Genomic DNA, 23,614 nt, shown 5'->3' with positions numbered 1-23,614 from the left:
CGTCATTGGTTAATTAAAAAAAGCACATGGTATGATTGGTCAATTCAAAACATGAATGGCAGGAAGTTAGATCAACCAACTGATAAACGTGAGCAAATAAATTGATCAAAAATTTTCGGAACGCTTCTATTGCCGCGACTGCCCACGGTCTGTAAATAAACTGAAAAATTTAACAATGAAGTCAATGTATCTTATGTGATTTGCTATAAGTTTGAAAAATGGCGATGGATTGCTGTACAATGAACTATCCCATTGATAATCAATATATTATATTGCTGTAGTTAATAGGGCGTTCCTATTATTCTTTTATGACTTCCGTAAACAAAAAGAACCATAATAAAATTACAGGAGACTGCAGAGAATGCAGTTCAAACGACGTTTTTACTGGAAATAAACATTGAGATTCACACCTTGTGTGAAATAAGTAAGTCTTTACCTAGAGACCTAACCAAGTAGAGTTATCCAACGATATTAATAAGTAATATAAGCTACTAAAATATATTCATTGACTATTTTGGAAATGATGTTTAAGAGGAGTAAATTCCGATGAGTTAATACAAATAGTATGGGGTTTTTTTAATCAGCGTCTTCTCGCTCATTAGCGAATGTGACGGATATACTATTAAAACATTTTTTCTTGCGTAGATTGTACAGTTCAAATGGAGTTGTGCACACTGTGGGCCATGCAACGTGTCTTTCCTGTCATTCTCATTATTTTATTGTTCAAAGGTGTGTATAAAATGGGTTCTCAAGCCATATGGGGGAGTTTAAAATTTTTACTTTTGAAATTTAACAATTAAATCATTGCATGGTGTGATGCAATTTAATAGTCAGTCAATCAACTTGAATGTCGAACTGTATGGTGTTGAAATAACGTATTTCCGTAATCACATTGTAATGTTGAGCATTTGAAATTCATTTACTTGAAAACCATACATAACGGTCATAACCATACAGTTTTTGACAAACATTTTATAAAAATTTTTCACAGGTGTTCGATCTCTCTCTCAATTTGAACTTGTTAAAAATGTTGGTGATAAATTAACTCTTTCTTGCGATAAATTTGCAAAAGCTGAGTGGCAGAAGAATAACTCAGTAATAAAGACTTCAACTCGACTACAAATAAGTGACTCTTTTCTTCATATTTATTGCCTTGAATTATCTGATAATGGTGTCTATGAATGTGGTAATGGCAACAAATTTTACGTGAACGTAAATAACCCAGGTCTGTTATTAATTACCTCACAAAAAGAGATAAAAATAATGTTGAAATTATTGTTGAATGATTTTTGCTATGTTATATATTGCCACCACAATGTAATGAAGACAAATTATAAGTTCGTCTTTGTCTAGAAAAGAGAGAATTCTTTCATGTGTACAACAGTCAAAATAAGAAGTGCCTGAGTGTATTGAGCGATCAAGTGCATGCGGAAAATTGCGATTTGAATGCTTGTCAACAGAAGTGGATGTGGACAAAAGATAGTAAACTTTCCAGCATTCTCAATCTCAAAAATGAAAAGTGCATTTCTGGAGAAGGACTGTTGAACTCTAGTCTTTATGTCAAGAATTGTTCTCAAACATCACTAACTTGGGAATGTATTGATGTTGCTGTTAAACTGAAAGGTCACCAACTATATTTGAGTACTGATAATGATGGAATTGAAATCAAGTTACTTCCTTATAATATTGGTAGTAATCAATGGTTGAACCATGCCACAAAGGATAGTATTTGTGCCAGTAATAAGAAAGGTATTTTATTATTGTTGTTGATATATACATTATATGTTGATGATAGCTCTTACTAACATCTGTATTTTAGGGCAGAAAGTTGCAAGTTTTTATTCTAATATTTAAAATTAATTTAGAACATGCTGTTGTGAATTTTCACTAACTAGAGCATAATTTTTACATTTTATTTTAATTTGTCGTTGGTTATATGTGTGACATATTACTGCAATTAATTTCTTTTATTTGATTATTGACTTTTTAGTTACTATCAATTCTCCGCATATTGTTGAAGCAGAGAGCAAATCTGTCAAAGTGGTTTGTCTTGCTATCAATTTTTATTTACCAACTTATTCTTGGGTCAAAAATGGCAAAACTGTTAGTGGCATTAGTGGTTCATCATTGCATATTGACAATAATGTAATATTCATGGCATTTGCGAAAAAAGAAAGTTCTGGGAATTATACATGCATAGCAAGGGACAATTGGGGAACAGCAGCTGCTTTTACTTACATTGAAATTTATGAAGGTAATTATCAAATCAGGAATGTATCGTAGTATTATGCCTGGAGTTTAAATTGAATTGAAGATTATTTTTGTCTGTATAAATACCTTGGCACTCATATTCCTTTTTTTAAAATGTCAATGAATTTTTTATAAATAACATTTTGTTTAAATATTTCTAGATCCTTCAGTTATTAATCATTCGTTGAGTCATCAAGTTGCATTTGGTAATGATGTTTGTCTCTCGTGTGTAATGTTTTCTAGTAATTTTGACTACAAAATCATCTGGGCTAAGTTTGATGATCCAATTTCGTCAGGAAATCAGAAATACTCTATTGTGAAGAAAAGTTTTCATTTAAACAAAATTTCTACAAAACTATGTATAAAATCTGTTAACATTGAAGACAGTGGGTTGTATTCATGTGAAATTAATTCAACAATTGGAAAACATCGCCTTGAGGGCAAAATTGAAGTTTTTGGTAAGTTGTAAAATTTTAAGTAAGACTATTTGATGATGTTGTTGCCCTAGTAATTTCTACTAATGCTTTTATTGATGTTGTCATTGTATGTTTCTGTTGATTTTACTTTTGTTTTGTTCCTGTTGTTGTTACCATTATTGTTGTTGTTGCTCTTTGTTATTGTTCATATTGTTGTTTGATGTTCTCCTTGTTGCCTTAGTAATTTTTACAATAAAGTGACTGTTGAAATTGGAACCCATGGATTTTTGTTACGCGTAAATAGTATTCCTCTTTTTAGTTTTTTATTTGTTATTGCTTTATTTTGCTTATATTATTGTTGTTGCTGCTTTAGTTATTTTCCATTTTGTTATTTTGCTGATACTTTTAGCGAAACCAGAAGCTGACATCTATGAAACTGGTAACACGTTAATCTGTAATGTTTCTGGTTTTCCTATTCCTCGTATCACTTGGTACAAAGACAGTAATGTATTAAAAGAAAGTGCAAATGAAGAAATCTCTCTAACAATTGAAAAAGTAGACGGAAATTTAACATGTGTCGCTTCCAACATTTTAGGAATCTCATCAAAGACGAGCATTCAAGGTAGAAAAATTAAAAAATACATCAATGTATATTATAAAGTAAACACAATGAAACGCGTGCGCTGATTGCTCAAGAGCTGAGTTTGCATTAGCCAGTGCAAAGCAATCAAAACAATCAATCTGAGTAAAAATAAAATAAACAAACCTCGGAGACGTTGGTGAGAACTCTCGAGCATATGCAACCCTCGACCTTCGGTCTCAGACTTGCACTGATCTGCTCTCGAGTTCTCCCAAAGGTCTCCTCGGTTTGCATAAGCCCGTGCAAACACAATAAACATCTTTTATTTCTTAAGTGAATTAATTCTTGCAATGTTTTATGCTAATAATACTCTTGTTTCTTTCTTTTAATCGTAATATTTTTTGTAAAAATGAAAACTATAACATTGATGAACTAGTTTTTATGAGGATTATAAGACAAGCGACATGGTACTGTTTACAAAATAATTTGCTCGACTGCCATGCGACTAACATACAGATGAAATTGGAAGAACTCATACGAAGGCCTCGACTTAATTCTTTACAAACCAAACGAACTGCTACCAACTTAAATGCCTGTTATACCGTTTAAGTTTTACCGAACACAACAAATACCTGTATCACAGTCAATGTTGACACTCCAATATTTCACATTTTACTACTAGTACAAGTGAACACTTGTAAATTGTCAATTTTGTTATCTATTTTGTATTAAATAATTTCTAAAAGTTTCATCAGTATTTCACTACATTTTGACAATTTCAAATTTCCTGCACTATACGTCACTATGCTCAACACAACGATTTGTGTCCTCTCGTGTAATCTGCTTCCACCGTTAAAATATCTTTGAAGATGATCGAAGACATATTTAAAAAGTTTGTTCAGTAAATATTGTAGCTAATAGAGGTACAAATGAACCATTTAGATGAAAGACTGTTTACCAATGTATTACTAATATTTTACTAATACAGTCGACCATACAGCATTTTCAATTCTCATACAAATTTATGCGATGAATTGTGCTTTAAAGATTGTCTAGTTGGCCTATATTAAAGTTTGATGAGCGTTATGACGGTATGAGATTAAACAAAATCTACGCTCACTCAGAATTCTAAAATTTTACTTTAGATAGCTACCATAGCTAAAACGGACAATGCTTCTATCTCCATCGCCATACAAATTCTACATCGAAGTTAAACTTCTGAAAAAAAGTTAGGCGATTAAATGCTATTGTTATTACATAAACTAACTACAGTAGGGGTCCTAAGGGATATATGATGGTAAAGGATAAGGCTCCTTCAATAGTGCGTTGTACTTCCATTTTTTAGTGTGCTAAGAGATTTCTCGGGGTAACGCAACTCACTGTGACACGGGCACCTTACATACGATTCGCGAGGCATCTATATACTTCGTTGGACTAATCCACAAACTATAATGACAACGAGATGAGACTTAACAAGACTTAAATAACTTTCACAAATAATTTTGTGGTGTATGAACAAGACAAAAACTGCATGAATACGGTAAAACTGATGTTTTTTTGAACATTATTACTACAAAAGCTCTCGAAACGTCAGTCACCAGCAGTACGTACCTTCACCTTGTCAAAAACTGCCTGGATCTTTTAATCTTTTTTATGGAATTAAATTTCTAGGAAAAAAAATCAATGGTGAAGATTCATCAATGTTGATAATCATCTTATGTGTGGTTGGCGCCTTGGTGGTTGTAGCTATAATTATATTGTGTATTTATTGTTATCGTCGAAGAAGAAAAGAGATTGTGAATAACAATTACGAAGGAGTATATACAACTGTTCGTTATACAGCCGCGGTAAGCGAAATTGACAAGAATCGTTTATTAACATGTTAGAAATGATTTGGTGTTTACTATAATTATCTATGATTTCCTGTAGTTTTTTATACTTGTATTTTAGCCTGGCCAGTTAACGTCTCACCCAGTCTCCTCATCCGAATACGCCACGGTTAATGATGGGGGTACAAAATCTCGTATTGAGTTCAAACCTAAAAATCCTCATGCATATGAATCAAAAAGTTTTGGAATAAAAGCAAAATATCAGAGTTTAAAACCTCGTTCTCGTGGAGAATGGGAAGTTCCTGAAGAATGCATGAGATTGGAAAGAAAACTTGGAGAAGGTCAATTTGGTCAGGTTTGGAAAGGTGACATTTTAGGACGAAAAGGAACGCGCACTGTTGCTGTTAAAATGTTAAGAGGTTTGTCACTGTTTTAGTTTTTTTGTTTTGAATTAGTTTCTCTGTCAATGTATTATTAAGATTTTGCCATTTCTAATAAAGTATTTTGAGAAGAACGATCCTTCCATTATAGAACGTTCGTCGACCAAAGAACGTAAAGATTTTATTAACGAGTTGGAATTTATGAAAACAATGTCTCCTCATCCAAACATTGTTGCTTTAGTTGGTTGCTGTACTCGATCAGGTTATTCATTTTAAAATTGTAGATGGTGTCATTAATACCTAAAAAATTTGTATGTCCGAATTGCATTATTTAATAATCAACTGGAGTAAATATGTTTTTTTGTAAACTCTGCTTTCTACTGTTTCTAACTTTTTTATATTTTTATCTAGAAAACGTTATGATTCTTGTGGAATATGTTGCAGGAGGAAATTTAAAAGACGTTCTTTTAAACAGTCGTGGAAAAAACAAAGATACTTACTCAAATCTTGCTCCATTTAGCAGCCATTTTTCATCCAATGATTTGCTAACATTTGCTTATCAAATTGCAAGAGGCATGAGCTATCTCGAACAAATCAAGGTACTTTTATTGTCCATTTGATAACGATAAGTCACAAGTTTTAATTTGATTTTTTATAATATAAATTTTGCAGTGTGTTCATCGAGATTTGGCTGCAAGAAATGTTTTGGTCAGCAATGATAAATCATGCAAAATTGGAGATTTTGGCCTAGCCCGGGATATTTACGCTGAAAATTACTACCGCAAGACAACTGGTGTAAGTTAAATTTTAAATACAATATTTCGTGCAAATGAAATTTCGTTTCTTGGTGTTCATTAAATTGTAACGTGTATGTTGTGCTCCCAATTTTTTCAGATCGATTTTTTTTGATATTGTCTTAACCCAGGTTACCATGACAATAATCTTAGCAATTGGTAGTGTCTAGTTTGTCTTCGTTGATGGGAGACATTTATTGATAGTTAGCGGTAGTTATTGATGATAACACATAGTCATAGTTGTAATCACAATTAAAGACAGTTGGGGACATTAGGTAGTAATTTGTGAGAGTTGGTGATAATAGAGAGCTTTAGCAAGAGTACGACTACGACAACGAGTACGAAGTTTGACCGTGTAAGGGAATGGCACGAGGAAGTTTGTTGTCGTTGTCGCTTCGTCAAAATGTAGTTTTAGCTATAAACAACAGAACGAGCCTTTTTATTGTGAAAACACCGACGTTTGCGAAGCAGCTACGGCTTCATTTGTCAATAATGATATCAACTAATCGGTAATACTGATTTCGCGAGAACATAGGACTCTTTAGAGTGAAAAATCTTCACTATTTTAAATTTTAGGAACGATGTATTTTATTTTCACAATTTTATTGTTTGTTTACCGTTCACTTTTTGTACGAAATACATGAAAGTTTTCAAGATCATATTTTCCTTTCAAATGTACATCTACGCTCAAAAAAGGTTCTAAAGTAAAGCCTGGATGCTCGGCAATAGTACTGTAAACTAATTTCTTACATAATGAAAAAATATACCTACTTTCTTTGCTTAAAAAAAAATCGTAGTCGCGACTACGAATTTTTTACAAAACATCGTACTCAAATTGATGACGGCTACGTGTTGTTGTTGTCGCAACAATGTTTTCGCGCCAAAATGACGTAATTTGCACTCGTACTCGTAGTCTTTGCTAAAGCTCTCTAATTACTGACAGTCGGTGGTAATTGGTGACAGTTGGTAATAATTGGTGACAGTCGGTGGTAATTGGTGACAGTTGGTAATAATTGGTGACAGTTGGTAAGAATTGGTGACAGTTAAAATTATCGAGAGTAAATGAAAGGTTGATTTTCTAAAGTTGATCATAGTGACGATCAGTCACCCAGGAATGTTTCAAAATTTGTCAATTTCATCACCGTTTCAGCTGAGGTTAATGTAACATGAGTATAACGCTTTCTCTTTTTGGTCCATGTCCATGTTTGGATCAAGTTATCAAAATATGGAAACTTCAACTGCTGTAGCGAGAATATAAAACATGTCAGCGTATAAGGACGATTTGTTGTTTCTTGGATAAAACAATGTTTTCATGTGTTTCAATGGTCCAAGCTAAACACGCGTAAACAAAGCAAGAGTTATGAAAAGCATGCGAAGTCTGTATACTAATAAATCTTCTAAAGTTTGAATTTCTTTTAATTAGGGTCGTTTACCTTTAAGATGGATGGCTTATGAGTCTATATTTAATGGAATTACTACAAATCAAAGTGATGCGTATGTCTTTTGAGTTCATGTTTCATGTTTTAATTTGTATATTTTGTTTACAAACCTGTTTTTGTTTCAGGTGGTCGTTTGGTGTTGTTCTCTGGGAAATTGTTACTTTAGGTGCAGATATTATAACTATATTTTATATCTGTTCGCTTCTCATCGTTGATACGAACATTGCAGGTGGAAATCCTTACCCAAATATGAATCGTGATGACGTCATTGATAGTTTACAGCGTGGCTACAGGATGCCCAAACCAACACATTGTTCTGATGAAGTGTGAGTTTTTACGTCATTAGGAGATCATATGATCTCTTCTTATTTTAATTATGACATCTTGTTTTCTAGTTACTCTGTAATGTGGGAATGTTGGCAACAGAATCCCGACAAACGTCCTACATTTGCTGAACTTACTGCAAAATTTCTTCGTTTTATCTCTCTTCAACAGGTTCATTAATGGCATATCAAAATAATTTCAAAACGTTTAACATTGTTTTGTTTTTGTCGAATTTCAAATTTTGTCTTTAGAGTTTCGTAAATATGGATCAATTTGGTGAAGATGAGTATGTTAATGTTGGAAGTTACGAAGAAACTGATGACGAATAACGTTTCTCGATAAGTAATAATTGAAGGTTTTTTGCCCTGTTACTTATTTTGACATGCATAGAGAAAAAAATTCTAATTATTGGGAGTAATAAAATCCAGAGATATTTTTCTGCAATGTAGCTACAGCATTAGGTAAAAATGTTTTACAAAATGTTAACATTGGCATGTTTTTGTTCACAGAAGTTTTGCCAGCATCTATTTCAAATGTTATTATACGATTAGTCAGGCTTATAGCGTACATACGTTTTACAAAATGACTTTTTTCATCAATTTCATTGAACATATTTTTACAATTGAGTTCAAGAGATTTATCACTGTATTATTAATTCAAAATGTAATTAGCGTACTTTAATACTTGTGTAGAAATACCTGGATAAGATAATAATAAATTTGGGTAACCTCATATTGTATGGGCGAGATCATTTAACGATCTTTTTTGGTCTTATTTAACTAAGTATGTTGGTGTTCTATTTTCTTGCTCTGTTTTAATAAAGACGAAATGAGTAACCAGTTTGTAAGATATCAGTCTATTACTATAAACCCATCCCGAACTTTACTATTTATAACTATCAAACTGTTATACCAAGTATTATTTATGAATATGCAAAATAATCAATTTTGTTCCACCTATTTGGCTGCAGTAAACTTTGAATAACAATGACAGTCAACGGAAACTCGCGCTTATTGTTAGTGATTTTTCATTCATTAATGATCGTCATGCTACCAGTTATTTAAGCTTACATCGTTTTTGGTCATAGTTTGATATGATACTCTGTATGATGAAGATTTTTCACAAGGTAAAGCGCATTATTCATATTATCGTATTATGTTTCACATTAATGTATGTTTTATTGTCATTTATTTTTATGTAGATTATCTATGTACTTATTCGTGTTTTAAAATTGTTTATTTATATCGATGATTTTGTTCTTGACCGTATTTTACACTGTTCAGCGAATTTCATGAAATTTCTAATGTACTAAGGTTGTTCGGGGTTCGTTCAATAGCAATATTTACATCAATCGATAGGGAAGTCGAGCAAGCAATGGAGCATATTCGTGAGTGTATTGGCTTTGATGTTTCAAACTACGGTCATGTTTGTTAGGTTTTTGATCGTCAACAATTTTTGCTTGCTGAAAGATTATATTGAAAATACGTTGTATTTAAAGAATATGAATTCACTTTGAAACATACGTGGAAATTTTTCTTAATAAATTCTTTTGCTAGCTTTTAATTTTCTCAGTGGCCATGTTTAGAGTAAGATCTGGCATCGGTATTCCGTGCTTGCCAGCTTTTATAAGAAGCGAAATGTTTTTATTAAATTATTTAAAACTTGCGAGGCCGGCAATAGTTGTGCGTGTCAAAAATTTAACGGGCTGGCTACGCGTGCTCATCCGGGTGGTTTTAATGCAGCTGTATTTTGTATGGACATTGGGACGATAAGAAAAGATCACCTATGGTTGGACAAGGGCGGAAAGATTATAAATCCCGCAGAACATATATTGTCGTACCAAGTAATGTAATCTAAAGGGAAGTTTAGAACGATTATTTGAGAAGTTGAGAACTGCATGCTGTCACTTAAGTCTTTATATAACACGGTTGCTGTTTATTTTAACTAGCACAAGTATTGAATAAAAGATTTTGGAAAAGAATTATGAAATTATGGCTTAGAGGTCCAACATTCATTATACATACAGTTATCAAGGCGATAAACATAATTTAAAATATATTACAATTACATTTATCCAATATTTATATGTATTGTGTCTTCTTAGACTTGAGAAGACCCTCTAGAATTATCTTTGGTTAATGTGCTAATCATACAACGCCTGTCATATCCTATCGACCATGTGAACGTAATTATCGTAGTTTTTAAACGAACACAAGACAATATTTTGGTGTTAGAAATCTAAGAGCAATATTGAATTTAGAATTAGAAAAACAACTTGTAGGGTATTAAAAAACAGAAAATAATGTACAATTTTCAATGAACAGTTACATGTCATGTTTACGTCTTATCTAGAAAAGAAAAACTTAACTCTTGTTGTATGCTAACCATGGATTATGTTGGCCTAAATACAAATGCTTTAAAGAGGTATCAGAAAATTCAAGTTTTCATTACAAGTTTTCCGAAAACATAATCATGACATCTGATATATCTCGATGTCAATATTACGTATAAAAATAATATGGCAATTTTTTGTTAACCGTTACCTAAAGGCTCGTCGAGTGTCGATGACTACCACATCCAGCGTTAGTCGACATTAACTGTGGGAAATTGCGGAAATCTGATGTTAATTTTTCATATGTAATATAAACCTTTTTTGCATGTAAAATTTTAAACTTGAGGCATGCTTATATGCAACTGCGATTATTTCAAAAAGCCATACAGCCACCTGTAACCTATATTTTCCAATGAATTGAAAGAACTACTATCTATATTCATATTTAAACAGGTTGCGTTTAACCACTAAATGTAATGAAGAGATGCCTGCGAAATGAACGATGTGAAAACAGATGATATACCCTGAGAGGATGATAGAATGATTTCTATAATATTTTTCATACTGTTTACAAATGCTTTTGTGTATTCAAGTAAGTTTTGTCTTTATTCCATTTTCTTGTATTGCCTGGCGTAGTTATAACGACAATGTTAATCTCTGATAAAACAGTGTTACGAAAAGTAGCTTCAATTGCTACGATTTTATTTCTTGCTATAGCTTATTCTTTTCAGTAAAATAAAAAAAATCTATTGATAGAGTAACAATATAAACGTATTCAATGATTGAAGTTGCATTTTTTATTGTCGCGTTGATATGATTCATTGCTAATTCTTAAGGCATATGTGTGCGAGCAGTAAGAGAAAGAAAAAGAAAAGAAACTTAGGCTAAAAAATTAACCATTAAATTAAAACCATCGCTGATGCCATAAGCCATTGTATTTTTCTTATTGCTGCACTATCAAAAGTTGTTGAGCTGAACTATACATAGGATTGTTTTCATCACTTTTGTTTAATTCTTGTCACCGTTAAAAACTCACTGACATTTTTTCATTAAATGCGCATATTTCTGCTATTAAACTATTGAAATATTGTCATTAGAGTTGAATGTTTGTGTTATTTATTGTTGAAATGTTCAACTCGCTTCATGACTTTTGTGGACCGTAAATGGAATCTCGTAAAATTTTAATGAAACTTTTGCACTAGCTAGAATATATTTATAAACCACAAAACCTTCTCAGTCTAATCATCAGCTGCCATTAAACGTCTTCATATTTGAAGCTTATCAAAATTATCAACAAATACGACAATTCGAAGGTCTCATCATTGGCAAACTGTTTAATAGCAATTGCTGAACTGTCTTTTTTCGACACGATTCGTAATTTTTGTTATGAAATAATTGAATAGTTTATGATGTTATCTTTCATGATGACTTTTTTCTTTCTTAGGCAAATACTCAACGCCTCTCCGATTTGTCGAAGAACCATCTGATTTGCTATTTTCAAGTCAAAATTCAGGATATCTTCATTGTGTTGCGAAAGCAACTTCAAATGACAACAATGACCAGCAAATTACGATAACCTGGCGTTTCTTAAATGGTTCAGTTGTTCGAAACGTTTCCAGTCTTATCGTTAGTTTGCCCAATGGTTCTCTTTGGTTTAAACCGTTTCATGAATATGTTGAAGACATACATAACAGCAAATACCAGTGTATAGCAAATCTTACATTACATAACCAAGCAATACTGAGCAAACCTGCTTCAGTTAAAGCTGGTAGGAAAATTTGAATACATATAATTAATATTGTCGACATTGATGTATTAACAAAATGATATACATGGAGAAAAACCAATCTTGCACATGCAAATAGATTTGACGTTATGTTAACCCTTTTTAGTTGTTCTGACACAGTTCGACGTCATGTTAAGAGATCAATATGTGCAAAGAAGTGGATTTTCGGTCTCATTTCGTTGTATTTATCCAGACAAAGTGAAATCATATGTTAAGGTTGCCAAATGGTTTGTTAACAAAGAACCTCTAAAAGTTGCACCAAAGGATAACCTTGTTGTAAAGGATGTACAGAAAAGCGACTCTGACAAACTTTATTTTTGTGTTGTTGTTAACATTCTCACCGATGAAATGGTAGCTAGCAATGTAGCCAAGATTTTCATAAGAAATTCTGCAGGTATCTATTTTCATATATTTTATAGAAAAGATGCAACGTTTTGGCACGTTGGAACTTTGTGCATTTATTACAGCGACTACCAGAGACCTAATATTGCAAGTTACATTACTTACATGCACCGCCACATAGTTACGTTTTTACAATGATAGTTTAAGGAAGTTTTGTTAAAGAAAGCGTTGAAATACGTCTGAAGTTGGTGGCTCTCATTCAAATTTTTATGCCTGCATGTTGTCGGTTCTTAGTTGTTTGAGGGTATGAGTTTGAAACTAAGCAAAATAAGGAAATGCATGTCAATAAGAGATACCGTCTTTCATAATTTGCTTGCAATTTACTTTTTTTTATCACAGTTTTCGTAATCAAAGTATAATTTTTTAGACATCGCAAAAGTGCCTTTAAAATTCAAGCTTGTACCTGAAAATCGCACCGTTGTCGAAGGAGAACAAACTGAGTTTGAATGTCTTGTTTCCAAAACAAACGTGCTGTATACTTGGAATCACAACAACATAACATTACGTGTCAGTAATCGTTACCGATTGATCAATGGTCGCTTAAAAATATTAAAAGCTTCTTTAGCAGATACTGGACAGTATTTTTGCATTGTTCGAGATCAAACAACACAGGAAGAAATCTCATCTTCTGCTACTCTGGTTGTTCGAGGTATATTTGAAATAGTTCATACAAATCTTTTTATTCCGTAAAACAACTGCAAATGTAGTTAGTGAATACCAGCAATAAGTCAAAGATTTCATTTTAAAACTTAGTGTAAACATCACATTATTTCCAGTTGTGTTAAGTTGCCATAGCACCGTTTACACTTCGGCTAGATTGTAGGGCTTTGAAAGGTGCCCTAACCGAGAGGCATGCCCGCACAAGGACTTGTGTATCCTACATTTAATTTGTAATATTTTAATTTTAGAAGAACATGAAGTTTATTTATAACACGATATTTTCTTTTAGTTCCCTTAAAATTTGTCACTAACCTTACAAAGATCTGTACGACTTACCACGTCAATGCAACATTCTCCTGTGATGTTAGCGGTTATCCTTCTCCCCGAATTATTTGGTATAAGAATGCAAAAGAGATAAAGAACAATACCAAAATTATACGAAATGGGACTCGTTTGATCATTACATCAACCTGGGGACGAGATAAAGGAATTTATCAATGTATAGCAAGTAATGGTTTTGAAACTATTCATCAAGCAGCATCACTCATTGTTGGAAGTAAGGAAAATTTTTATAAAATACTGGCGTAAATATTTTGATTTTCTTGTTCTCTTTTATTTTCAGTAATTTGTACGTTATTATGTTGCAGCTAAGGCTCCAATCATTGTTGAAGCGTTCAAGCAGCAAAATCTTTCCTTTTCTTCCAAACTTGACATCTCTTGTAAGGCGGTAGGAAAGGAACAACTTAGTTTAATATGGTATAAAGATGGAATGATCATTGAAAAAACTAATGATTTGAGGATTAATCTTAAACATTATCATGACTTATGGACATTGCAAATTAAAAATTTAACAGCAGCTGATAGTGGTTTATATCGTTGTGAAGTTCTGAATCGCGCTGGCTCAAACCATGTTGAAGCAGCGATTTTGGTAAAAGGTAAAATTTAAATGCCAATTTTTTCAATTTATAACGCATGAAAAAAAAATTTTGTTTGCAGGACCGGCAATAATTACTAGTCTTCCCAAAAAAATCAGTGGGCGTTTAGGAAAACACGTGAAGATTACGTGCAAAGCCCAAGGCTTCCACAAGCACAAATCACGTGGTATGACAACAACGGTTTGCGAGCGCCATCTGGTTATCGCCATAAAGTTTTAAATAGTAAAGGCAAAAGTACTTTAATTATTAAAAGATGACTGAAGCTGACGCTGGACGATATAAATGTGATGCGCGAGGTCAGCTGGGTTTTACTGATGAAGCTTTTGTCAAACTATCTGTCAATCGTAAGTTTTCATTACTTTGATTTTCAAGGTAAAGAAGGTACTAATTGTTGCCATGAAACTGCAGGGTTAGTAGCTTATTATCTTCATGATGGTGATTTTGGTCAAGTTGACACAAGAACTTGATAACATTACTTTTGGAAAAAACGTAAACTTGCATTTAAGTTTAGTTTTTTATAAACATCACATTTTTAGTTCGACTAGATTATGATCATCATGATTTTGCAGTATTGTGATGAAAACGAAAATCTGAATTTTGCAAGCTGCTATTGGCTGCAATCATCTTCTGTTATAAACTCCTTTTTTTTGGCTTTCTTGGCACACGTGCACGACAATGATATTTACCAAAGATGCTCTGTGTGATCATCTCTTTACACATTATATCCCCTTTATTGACTGCCCTAGCTTTTAAACTTCTTTTGCTAGTTTGCTCTATGTTTTTAGCTTTATCACACGAAAAAATGATCTTTACAGAAAAATAGGCAGGCACTATAGTTTCTATTATCTTGTGACACTCCCTCCCTTAGAACATTTGATGATTTTGGTTGTTCTTTTTATATCTGCACTCTACGTTTTTGTTGCAATTTGAATGTTGATTCCAGATAGTAAATTGACAGTTCAACAGTAATGTAGTAGTCTCACGTTTTCTAAAACGTTTTTTCGAAACTTTGCTTTATCCCTGAATTTCAGTTGTATTTTAGTTTTACATTAGCAAGGATTGTGGCAACATTTATGCAATTATTTACAAAATCATTCACAAATCTGTCATCAACCTTCATAGCGTATATCAAAAGATGTAATTGTATTTCATTTTTTGAGAACAAGATTTATGACATTTTTGAGAAAATCTTTTATGCCATTGTTTTAGAACAAGATTTTTTCATCATTTGTAGGATCGATTGAAACTTATGAACTGATAATTCTGGAAGAAGGTACTAGAAAAACTTTTGTTTGTCATCAATGCATAAAATGGACATTCAACAACGTGATTGACAAAACCAGAATTAGTGTGAAGAAAGTCTTGGATATGTGTATTTTAAACCTTGACTATATCATTAAAAACGATGCAGGGAAATACACTTGTTATAAAAAAGTCGATGATGAAGTTAGCAAAGAAGTGACAGAAATATTTGTAATAAGTAAGTGTAAATAAATGGTGAACAAAGTTTTCATAAAAATTTATTTATGATCAAATTCAAAATTTTTTAGCCATTCCCCGTTTCACAAGAGACCACAGTCCTAATTTTACGAGCGTTGTTGAAAATAATGACATTACATTGCGCTGCGGTGGTAGTGGCTTTCCTCGTCCGAGGACAACTTGGCGACGTCAGATTGGAGGAAATTTTGAAGAAATTGTAGAATCGTCTCGTTTTCAATTGATCGATGATGGTTCTCTTAAAATAAGTAACGTGACGTTACAAGACGAGAGAGATTATTCATGTGAAATATCAAACTCTCATCGTTCAAGAGCTGATTTAACCATCACGTTGAATGTCAACAGTAATATACATTCAGTCCTTTCTATAGAGGAACGTTGTGAGTTAATAATAATAATTCTGTTTTTATCCTTTTTACAGTTCCTGCAAAGATAATTAATTGGAGGTACACCGAGTTTGCAATTGCTGGGAATAAAACGAATTTATATTGCGAAGGAATAGGAGAAAAACGCTTAGAAATTACTTGGTTTAAAAATCAGCAAAAGTTATTTGAAAGTACGAATTTAATGATCAGTAGAGTGGGAGAAATTTCTGTTTTAACTCTTTTACGTGTTGCTCGCAAAGACGCAGGAAAATATATTTGTAAAATTTTCAACTCGTTTGGAAAAGATGAAAAATCTTTGGAATTAAGAATACGTGGTTAGTTATTACTATGTATTAATCTTGATTTGTTTATTTGATGATAACGCTTCTTTATTTAAAACTAATTTTTATTTCAGATAAACCTAATCCACCAATACTTGATAAGTATAAAAATGAAAAAAGAAGTGTTACCATTTATTGGACACCACCATTCGATGGCGAAAGTCCTATAACCGGTTATACAATTGTTTACGAGGGAACAACTTATCCTTTTATAAGAAAATATATTGCTATTGCTGCGACTAATTCGTGTAAAATTGCTAAACTTGAACCGTATACGGAATACAAAGTGTGGATCAAAGCTAAGAATGACATAGGATTGAGTAAATCTTCAAATGCAATTTATGTTCAAACTGCTCAAGATGGTAATATTAACCAGTGATATGCGTGCGAACTGCGAAGAGCAATATGTTTAATGTGTATTTCTATTGTTTTACTTTTTGTCAGTTCCATCTGCAGCTCCAAAGATGTTCTTTTCTCGTTTTACAAAAAGTTTGAGGATAAAATGGACGGTAACAAATTATGAGCACGAGAATTTAGTTTCCTTAATATTGCATTTGATGCGACAATTGTTTTCTTTTGTAGAGACTCAGCGTGAATGATGCTAATGGCATTATCACGAAGTATGTTATTTGGTGGAAAGAAAAGTTTAGAATGACCGAGTCATTTAAAATGAAAATCATTCGACATATAAATAGACCTGAAACTACATTACTTTCACTCAAACCTTATACACACTATGCAATGAAGATTCAGGCATTCACTAAAGTAGGTCCTGGACCAAACTCAAGCGTTGTTATTCAACGTACTCTAGAAGGAGGTATGTTTTTGAAATGAATATATACTTGTGATATACGGGTCTCATAAAAATAGTATATATCTTTCAGTTCCTTCACAATCACCAAAAAATGTTATGATTATTGGGAGAACATCGACAAAATTAACAGTACAATGGAATAAACCACCAGAAAAAAGCATAAATGGCATTCTCACTGGTTACCGTGTTTATTACTTTCGTAAACCAAAAGGACCGAAGAGCTGGATTGATGTGTTAGAAAATGAAACAAGCGTAGCAATTGCGAATCTTGAAATATTTAGCAATTACACCATCCAAGTGTCTGCATTAACTTCGCAAGGTCCTGGTAAACAAAGTTCTCGACTCAATGCTCGTACAGATGAAGACAGTAAGTCCGCCATCTTAAAGTGCTTATGCAGTGAAATCTCCTTACATTGTTTTATTTGCTTATTCAAAAGTACTTGCTCTCAACATCATTTTTATGGAAACAGAGTTGAAATTATCGGTTTTTGTTCTTTTTGTGGGAACTTTTTTGGCTGCCATGTTTGCTAAATTAACGTCATAAGTAGTACACATTTTCAACTTAGCTGTACTATACAGCCCTCCCCCTGTCGAGAATTCTAGCCCCCCGCCGTCGGGGAAAATTTGACGATTTGTCGGGGAATGAATAACGACAAAATATAATTTTCAATGTTAAAGTAATGTGAGCACTCAGCATTGGCAAAAATCTTCACACGCAAACAGATATGCAAATGCCACATGAGATTGTTTGCATATGCAATCGCCACGAAGCTTGCCCGCTATAAGTTTTCTGTCGGTTGTTTTTTGCAATTCGACTTTGAAAGGAAATTTTTTTAAAAAAGCTAAAAAGCTCTGCTGCTTGAGTTTCAAATCAGCAATGAGCATCAGATTCTGCCAGTTTTACATGTATTGCGGCTATTGCCTTTGATAAATCACCATGAAGCGTCTGGACAGCTAATGATGTTAGGAATTCATTGTGGTCTAGGGAGCAAACTGGATTTGGTTACCGCAGTGAGCAAGTTCAACGCTAGGTTTTCCTAGTGTAAATTGTTTTCTGAACATTAAACAATCAAATCGAATGATTCATCGAAGTTATAACTTTCTCGTGCATTTTTAATATTGCTTCTAATGTTTATAAATTATTTCCTAGTACATAACTGATTCATTATATACATGCAGTCAAAAAGAACTGCTCACCAGAAAAAAAGTTTAACAGGGTAACATTGAGATAAAGTGCCAAAACATAAGATTTAAGTTAAACAAGAAAAAAATAATATAGTATACCTAATAACCAATGAATCCTCGTCTTACTTTGATTACAACTTTGTATAAGTTAAAGAAAATGTTCAACATGTTTATAAAGCTTTGACGGAGATAATTATTATTTGATTATTACTATCCAACATTACTAGAAAACCCAGGACATTCTTTTTACTTACTGTATAGGCTGTATAGGTTTGTTATAGCCAATCATATGTAAATCCATGGATGCATGCACGACTAGGAGGGCTGTTAGTACAACGATGCTTGGTGGAGATATTCATATATTCAGTTGTGCCAGACTGACTTCTTTTAAATTAAATTTTCTTTTCGAAAAAACCAATTGGGCCCAACCGAATATATGAAAAAAACAACCCATCTCCAAAATTAGCTTTCTAGTTGCGGCTCTCACAACTAGTCGAATACGTAGTGTTAATTTTTTATGTAGATGTAAATTATTATTTCCAAAACAAACTATATGTTCCAACGATTTAGCGAGGATTGATAATAATTTTTAAAAAATTTGTCTGAAAAAAGGATTTGCATCGAAAGCGCATTGTCATCAGCCAAGTAAGTCATCCCCACCCCGTCGGCGACCTTAGCCCTCCGTCGAGGAATTCCTGACACCACCCCTGCCATATGCGTGTTTATTAAGACAATATATTCAGATAAAACACGTGTTACGTTATAAAACTTTATTTTATTACCAATTTGTTTCGTTTGAAAGCTTTGGCAACTGCCATACTTACCAGCACTTGTTAGCAATTTCAAAATGTTTTAATTTTTTCTTAATCAGTTCCAGGCCCTCCAACAGATCTTCGTGCAACCACAACATCATTACAGAGTATTAAATTAAGTTGGTCACAACCCAATAAACCAAACGGGCGAATTACAAATTACAAAATATACTTTGTAAACAACGTTAAAAACTTGGAAAGGAAACATTCATACAATATTCATTATGTTGAGGGCACAAAAATAGAGCACGAATTCGAGAATTTATCTGAGAATCGAACGTATTATTTTTGGGTGTGTGCGAAAACGAGTAAAGGTGAAGGAAATTGTACAAAGAAAGGGATTGCTAGCACTAGCAGAGGTAACAAAAAAACATATTCCTATTTTCAAAGCTTGTATTCCGTATGATCACAGTTTAACGCAACTACCATTACCTGGTAAAAATGATTTAATTTTTATTTTCTTTATGTCTACGGAAAATCTTTACGCGAGAATGGGAAATATATATGATATTGAAGTATTAAAACGAAATATCGAAGTATTATAATAAATTTTAGCAAATTTTTCTGTTAAAGGTCCTCCATCGTTTATTAATGACGACAATGGACATATAATTGTGCGTTGGAAACATACAGCTGTCTTGAAATGTCACTTCTCGGGTTATCCTATACCCACTATATCTTGGCTCGATATAAATGGAAAACCCATTGTCCTTTCTCACAAATATCACATTAATAAAGATAATCATTTAGTTGTGAAAAATGTTGATCGAAGAGATTCTACCCGTTATTATTGTAAAGTGAAGAACAAGTGGGGATCAATAAATAAAAGTATCATTTTGAAAGTACAAGGTTCGTTTTTCTTGCGATCTGTACATATTTATGATACAAATTATCACAGATATTTCTATGTTTTAGCGCCTCCTGATCCACCAAAGTCCATTAGATTTTCTGGAGTGAGCATGACATCTGTAAAATTAACTTGGATCAACGGTTTCAAATGGAATGCAGATTTAACGAACATCATACTCAATTATAAACAAAAAGAAATCCCCAACTGGGTTAACATTTCTATTCATCACAATGTCACTGAGTGTATTGTAAAGAATATAAAATCTGCGAGATCATACTTTTTTCGAATGAAGGCAGTTAATGAAATTGGAGAAGGAAATTTCAGTGGAATACAAAGACTAAGATTTAAAATAAATGGTAAAATAATATTGAAACTATCGTTGATGGTGTAACCAAAATGTAATTTTGTGCCAAAAAAAAACATGAGTATAGTGTAGTAACTTAAGATTAATTTTTAGGTGGAGTTTTAGAACCCGTTGAAGAGAAAGATGATCCAAACAAAGAAGAAACTGCACTTTCTCGATCAACTATTTTCAAAGATTCTGCGGTTATTGGAACCTTAATTGGAGTCAGCGTTTTTCTCATTCTTGTTGTTATCATTTTGGCTTTGCTTACAAAACTAGGTCTCAATCCTATGACAAAATTGCAACAAAGTGAGAAACATTTAATGTATCAATGATGAATAAATGTAAATTAAATATTGTTGGTGTGGATATTTAGGGTCAGTAAAAATTTGGAGATGGTTTGTCACTAAAGGAATCTCAAAAACTGATCGACGGTAATTACGATATTTTGCTGCTTCTTCTATTTTGCTTATTATGTTTCTAACTTCTTGATTTTTCGATTCCATCGATCATGTTGTTTTTAGAGGAAATTTAAAACGGAGATCAGATGGTTCGTCAACTGATGGTCATCTTGGTGGCTCATCTTCATCGTTAAGTCAAGGTCCAGCTTCCTATAATAGTTCTACATTCAGTTTACCACGAACATCAAGCCGTATTACTGAGTCAGGTTATGCTACTGGCGGTTATCCTCCAATTCCATTTGGTAACTTTACCCCAGGTAAAATAGACAAGCTTTAACTTAAGTTCAATTTCTTCAAATGATACTTTAAATTTGTTTGTATTTCACCAAATTCTTAGTTCTGTAGAAAATTCAACGCCCTCTCATGAACTAGACAGCTGCAAAAACTTATAGACATTATACATAGTTATTTTGAAATCTTAGTTTATAGTGCCGCTGGTAAAAAAATGTTTGTTTTCACAAATGACAATATTAAGCTCAGTGCAATCCAAAATAAAGGGAAGGTCTGCGAGTTAAAAATACACTTTCCCTTGACCTAGTCATGGTCGCATCGATTTAAGTAGGCTTCGGACGAAGGTAAACGTTTGCTAATGACTTTGTTTTCTTTTGTGTCCTTGCTTGTCAAAGATGGAATGCAGGGGTATTGTACCAAGGTTCACAATGTACGAGTTGAATTTTTATTTACATATATTATACATCAAAATAATCTGAAATGCGTAGTTGTAGGTGTCAGTTTTATTTTAACGCTCCGTATGGATTGTTTAGGTCCAAATGGTGGACCTCGTGCTAGTGGTTCTTCAGATGAAGGAATTGGCCCGGAGACATGTGGTGATATCAAATCATGTAGTGTAACAGAAACTCGTCAGACTTCATCAATCCCTTGTAGATCCGGCTCCAATGGTACTCCAGCGCCAACTACATTGATGATGAATTCAAGGTTCGTTTAGTGTTGCATGATGTGTAGTTTGTAGGATTCATGAAATACTTTCTTTCACAATTTACTATAATTTTGTGTAGAGAATATATTGATCCAGAAGAATATGATGAAGAAATAAATACAACGGAAAACAGCCAAACATCTAATTTGAAAGTCTGTTGTGAAAACACAAAGATTATGGAAAATTCGTCTCCAACTTTCACTCCCAAAGGCAAGGAAAAGGTTTATTTTCAATCTTGGGCACCTTGCGTTTCCTTGAACATGTTGCCCGTTCGGCCAAAATATGAAGATGGGCATTTTATTGTTGGTCCGGATGTTGATCATATCTTAGCATACAGGCCTCCCCGATGTTATGATTCTACATCTTCTGAATACAGTTCATCAAGAGATGAATTAGCTCAAGCTTATGAATTTGGCAAATTGCATCATCTGGACGATCATTATGGCAGACCAACTTTGGAGTCAGCTTCAAGCTCTGGTGAGACTACTGGTGGTAGTGAAAAAGATGGCATCTGTCATTTCTCTTCTGAATTATCCATCGGTCGACCATTTTTGATTCCTGTAGCTATATTACCTCCGCCTCCTAACCACCGCTTTAGAACGAGAAAAACGCAGCAATTAAACACTTTTTATGAAAAAGATGAAACTCTTGTGTAGTATTAGCAGAAGAAAAAAGTGGCTTCTTGAACTTTGTAATTTATGGATGTTTAAGTTGGTTGTAATTAAAATAAATTTATTTTCAAAAAGATAAAACTTTCATCTGAAAAAAATATATATTCAGCGAAAGTATTAGTGGCAAGTACACTGTTAAACAAGTAAAAGTTAAAAACAACGGTGAATATAGTTGTGTGCCAATTAACAAGGCTGGTTTAAGAGCAAAGAAGACCCTCGTTTTGAAAGTGAAAGGTAAGACCAATTTACGCCTTCCCATTTCAATAACTTGATGTGTTACCAAGTCTTTCTTATTTCTGGTTATTCAAACACAAAATTTACAGGAACTACGCAATTTCCCGTTACAAGCAAAAAAGGTAAATATTGGCGATATGTGTCCACAGACCATAAAACTGATAAAGTGATGAAATCATAAGATTGTTTCTAAACATATGAAACATTTTTGATGTAGTTAGTATGTTCGAAATCTTGTTTTTGAAGAGTTCACAGCTCGAGGTCAATGTAAAATGTCTGTGGATAGCCAACAACATGTGCTTGACACACAATAAAACTTTTTTACTCACTTGAAAATATATATTTACCTAAGATAAAAGTTAAAATAATATTTATATTTTAGAGAGGGAAGCAGATACACGAAGCTATCAGCAAGTCTATACTAAGTCCACTACAACAATAAACTCGTTCGATAGTAACTCTGCAATCTTTCGAAAGAAAATTGTTGTCTCATTTTTCAATTTTGTTTTAATGGCTATTGCTATATGGCTGTGAGTAGAATGTGTCTTTAAGTTCTATTCTTTCCATATTTTGTTTTTTTCCGAAATATCTTATCCAACTATGGTGTGTCTTCGTTAGCATGCAGGTTTTAAAATCCATCGAATATTTTTATAATTTATCACATATTTTTGTTTACAAATTATTTAAATACAAGAAAATATTTCCTGATTAAATATTATAATTTTTTGGAAACATAACTTTCATGTAAATGTTTTTGTAGCGATTCATTTATCATAAATTTAGTTAGTATAAAGTTTATTCAACTGCTTTGGAACAACCAAAGTATTTACTCATATAACGAAATTTTAAATAAAAGAAATGAATAAAATGATTTGAACTCAGAAAGTATCGCCGTATGTTTGTAATTGTGGATCTATCAGGTTAGGGTAGTCCAGAAAAGTACTGTTTGTGTTGACGCTGAATAAAATTTCGTCATC

At 32.9% G+C, this 23,614-nt stretch overlaps 2 protein-coding genes and 1 long non-coding RNA gene across 6 annotated transcripts; 2 read left to right on the top strand and 1 right to left on the bottom strand.

Moving 5' to 3' along the window:
• The first annotated feature begins 67 nt into the window (after positions 1 to 67).
• Positions 68 to 8,744, top strand: LOC124445587 (fibroblast growth factor receptor 2-like). 2 transcript variants are annotated; one of them, XM_046996321.1, is made up of 17 exons: positions 68 to 424; positions 646 to 729; positions 992 to 1,225; positions 1,354 to 1,749; positions 1,991 to 2,254; positions 2,412 to 2,708; positions 3,076 to 3,288; positions 4,918 to 5,093; positions 5,197 to 5,494; positions 5,607 to 5,717; positions 5,867 to 6,054; positions 6,128 to 6,250; positions 7,673 to 7,743; positions 7,814 to 7,854; positions 7,918 to 8,014; positions 8,084 to 8,183; positions 8,264 to 8,744. In XM_046996321.1, the coding sequence occupies exons 2-17, from the start codon at positions 660 to 662 to the stop codon at positions 8,339 to 8,341; spliced, it is 2,757 nt and encodes a 918-aa protein (XP_046852277.1). In that variant the 5' UTR covers positions 68 to 424; positions 646 to 659; the 3' UTR covers positions 8,342 to 8,744. The 2 variants fall into 2 exon arrangements, with proteins under 2 accessions (XP_046852277.1, XP_046852280.1); XM_046996324.1 differs by lacking the exon at positions 992 to 1,225 and having other exon boundaries at positions 70 to 424.
• A 259-nt stretch (positions 8,745 to 9,003) lies between these two features.
• On the top strand, positions 9,004 to 22,484 carry LOC124445584 (Down syndrome cell adhesion molecule homolog). 3 transcript variants are annotated; one of them, XM_046996311.1, is made up of 23 exons: positions 9,017 to 9,138; positions 10,365 to 10,436; positions 10,798 to 10,936; positions 11,789 to 12,112; positions 12,237 to 12,524; positions 12,900 to 13,181; positions 13,482 to 13,748; positions 13,840 to 14,127; positions 15,362 to 15,607; positions 15,678 to 15,968; positions 16,046 to 16,324; positions 16,405 to 16,692; positions 16,775 to 16,839; positions 16,913 to 17,147; positions 17,215 to 17,511; positions 19,201 to 19,500; positions 19,715 to 19,990; positions 20,057 to 20,347; positions 20,449 to 20,643; positions 20,711 to 20,768; positions 20,859 to 21,052; positions 21,560 to 21,731; positions 21,812 to 22,484. In XM_046996311.1, exons 3-23 carry the CDS (start codon positions 10,885 to 10,887, stop codon positions 22,386 to 22,388), a joined length of 5,265 nt encoding a protein of 1,754 aa, XP_046852267.1. In that variant the 5' UTR covers positions 9,017 to 9,138; positions 10,365 to 10,436; positions 10,798 to 10,884; the 3' UTR covers positions 22,389 to 22,484. The 3 variants fall into 3 exon arrangements, with proteins under 3 accessions (XP_046852268.1, XP_046852267.1, XP_046852266.1); XM_046996310.1 differs by lacking the exon at positions 9,017 to 9,138 and adding an exon at positions 10,142 to 10,197; XM_046996312.1 differs by lacking the exon at positions 10,365 to 10,436 and having other exon boundaries at positions 9,004 to 9,138.
• LOC124445597 lies at positions 9,933 to 10,747 on the bottom strand. The gene is made up of 2 exons (XR_006948202.1): positions 10,556 to 10,747; positions 9,933 to 10,250 (listed from the first exon to the last, which is right to left on the bottom strand). It is a non-coding gene; the product is annotated as an uncharacterized LOC124445597 (long non-coding RNA).
• Positions 22,485 to 23,614: the final 1,130 nt, after the last annotated feature.

This window comes from Xenia sp. Carnegie-2017, unplaced genomic scaffold (assembly GCF_021976095.1).
Source record: "Xenia sp. Carnegie-2017 unplaced genomic scaffold, XeniaSp_v1 HiC_scaffold_22, whole genome shotgun sequence".
In the NCBI taxonomy this organism is placed as follows: Eukaryota; Metazoa; Cnidaria; class Anthozoa; order Malacalcyonacea; family Xeniidae; genus Xenia; species Xenia sp. Carnegie-2017.
The sequence above is the reverse complement of the archived record's forward strand: the minus strand, read 5'-3'. Positions and strand labels throughout refer to the sequence as shown.

What these genes read in the sequence shown, in the direction of transcription:
- LOC124445584 (XM_046996312.1), top strand. Translation starts at nt 10,885, where the DNA reads ATGATTTCTATAATATTTTTCATACTGTTTACAAATGCTTTTGTGTAT. An exon ending in AGCATCACTCATTGTTGGAA is followed by an intron (nt 13,749 to 13,839) that starts GTAAGGAAAATT and finishes ATTATGTTGCAG; the next exon opens with CTAAGGCTCCAATCATTGTT. An exon ending in CATCACGTTGAATGTCAACA is followed by an intron (nt 15,969 to 16,045) that starts GTAATATACATT and finishes TCCTTTTTACAG; the next exon opens with TTCCTGCAAAGATAATTAAT.
- LOC124445587 (XM_046996321.1), top strand. Translation starts at nt 660, where the DNA reads ATGGAGTTGTGCACACTGTGGGCCATGCAACGTGTCTTTCCTGTCATT. An exon ending in ACTACCGCAAGACAACTGGT is followed by an intron (nt 6,251 to 7,672) that starts GTAAGTTAAATT and finishes TCTTTTAATTAG; the next exon opens with GGTCGTTTACCTTTAAGATG. An exon ending in ACTACAAATCAAAGTGATGC is followed by an intron (nt 7,744 to 7,813) that starts GTATGTCTTTTG and finishes TTTTTGTTTCAG; the next exon opens with GTGGTCGTTTGGTGTTGTTC.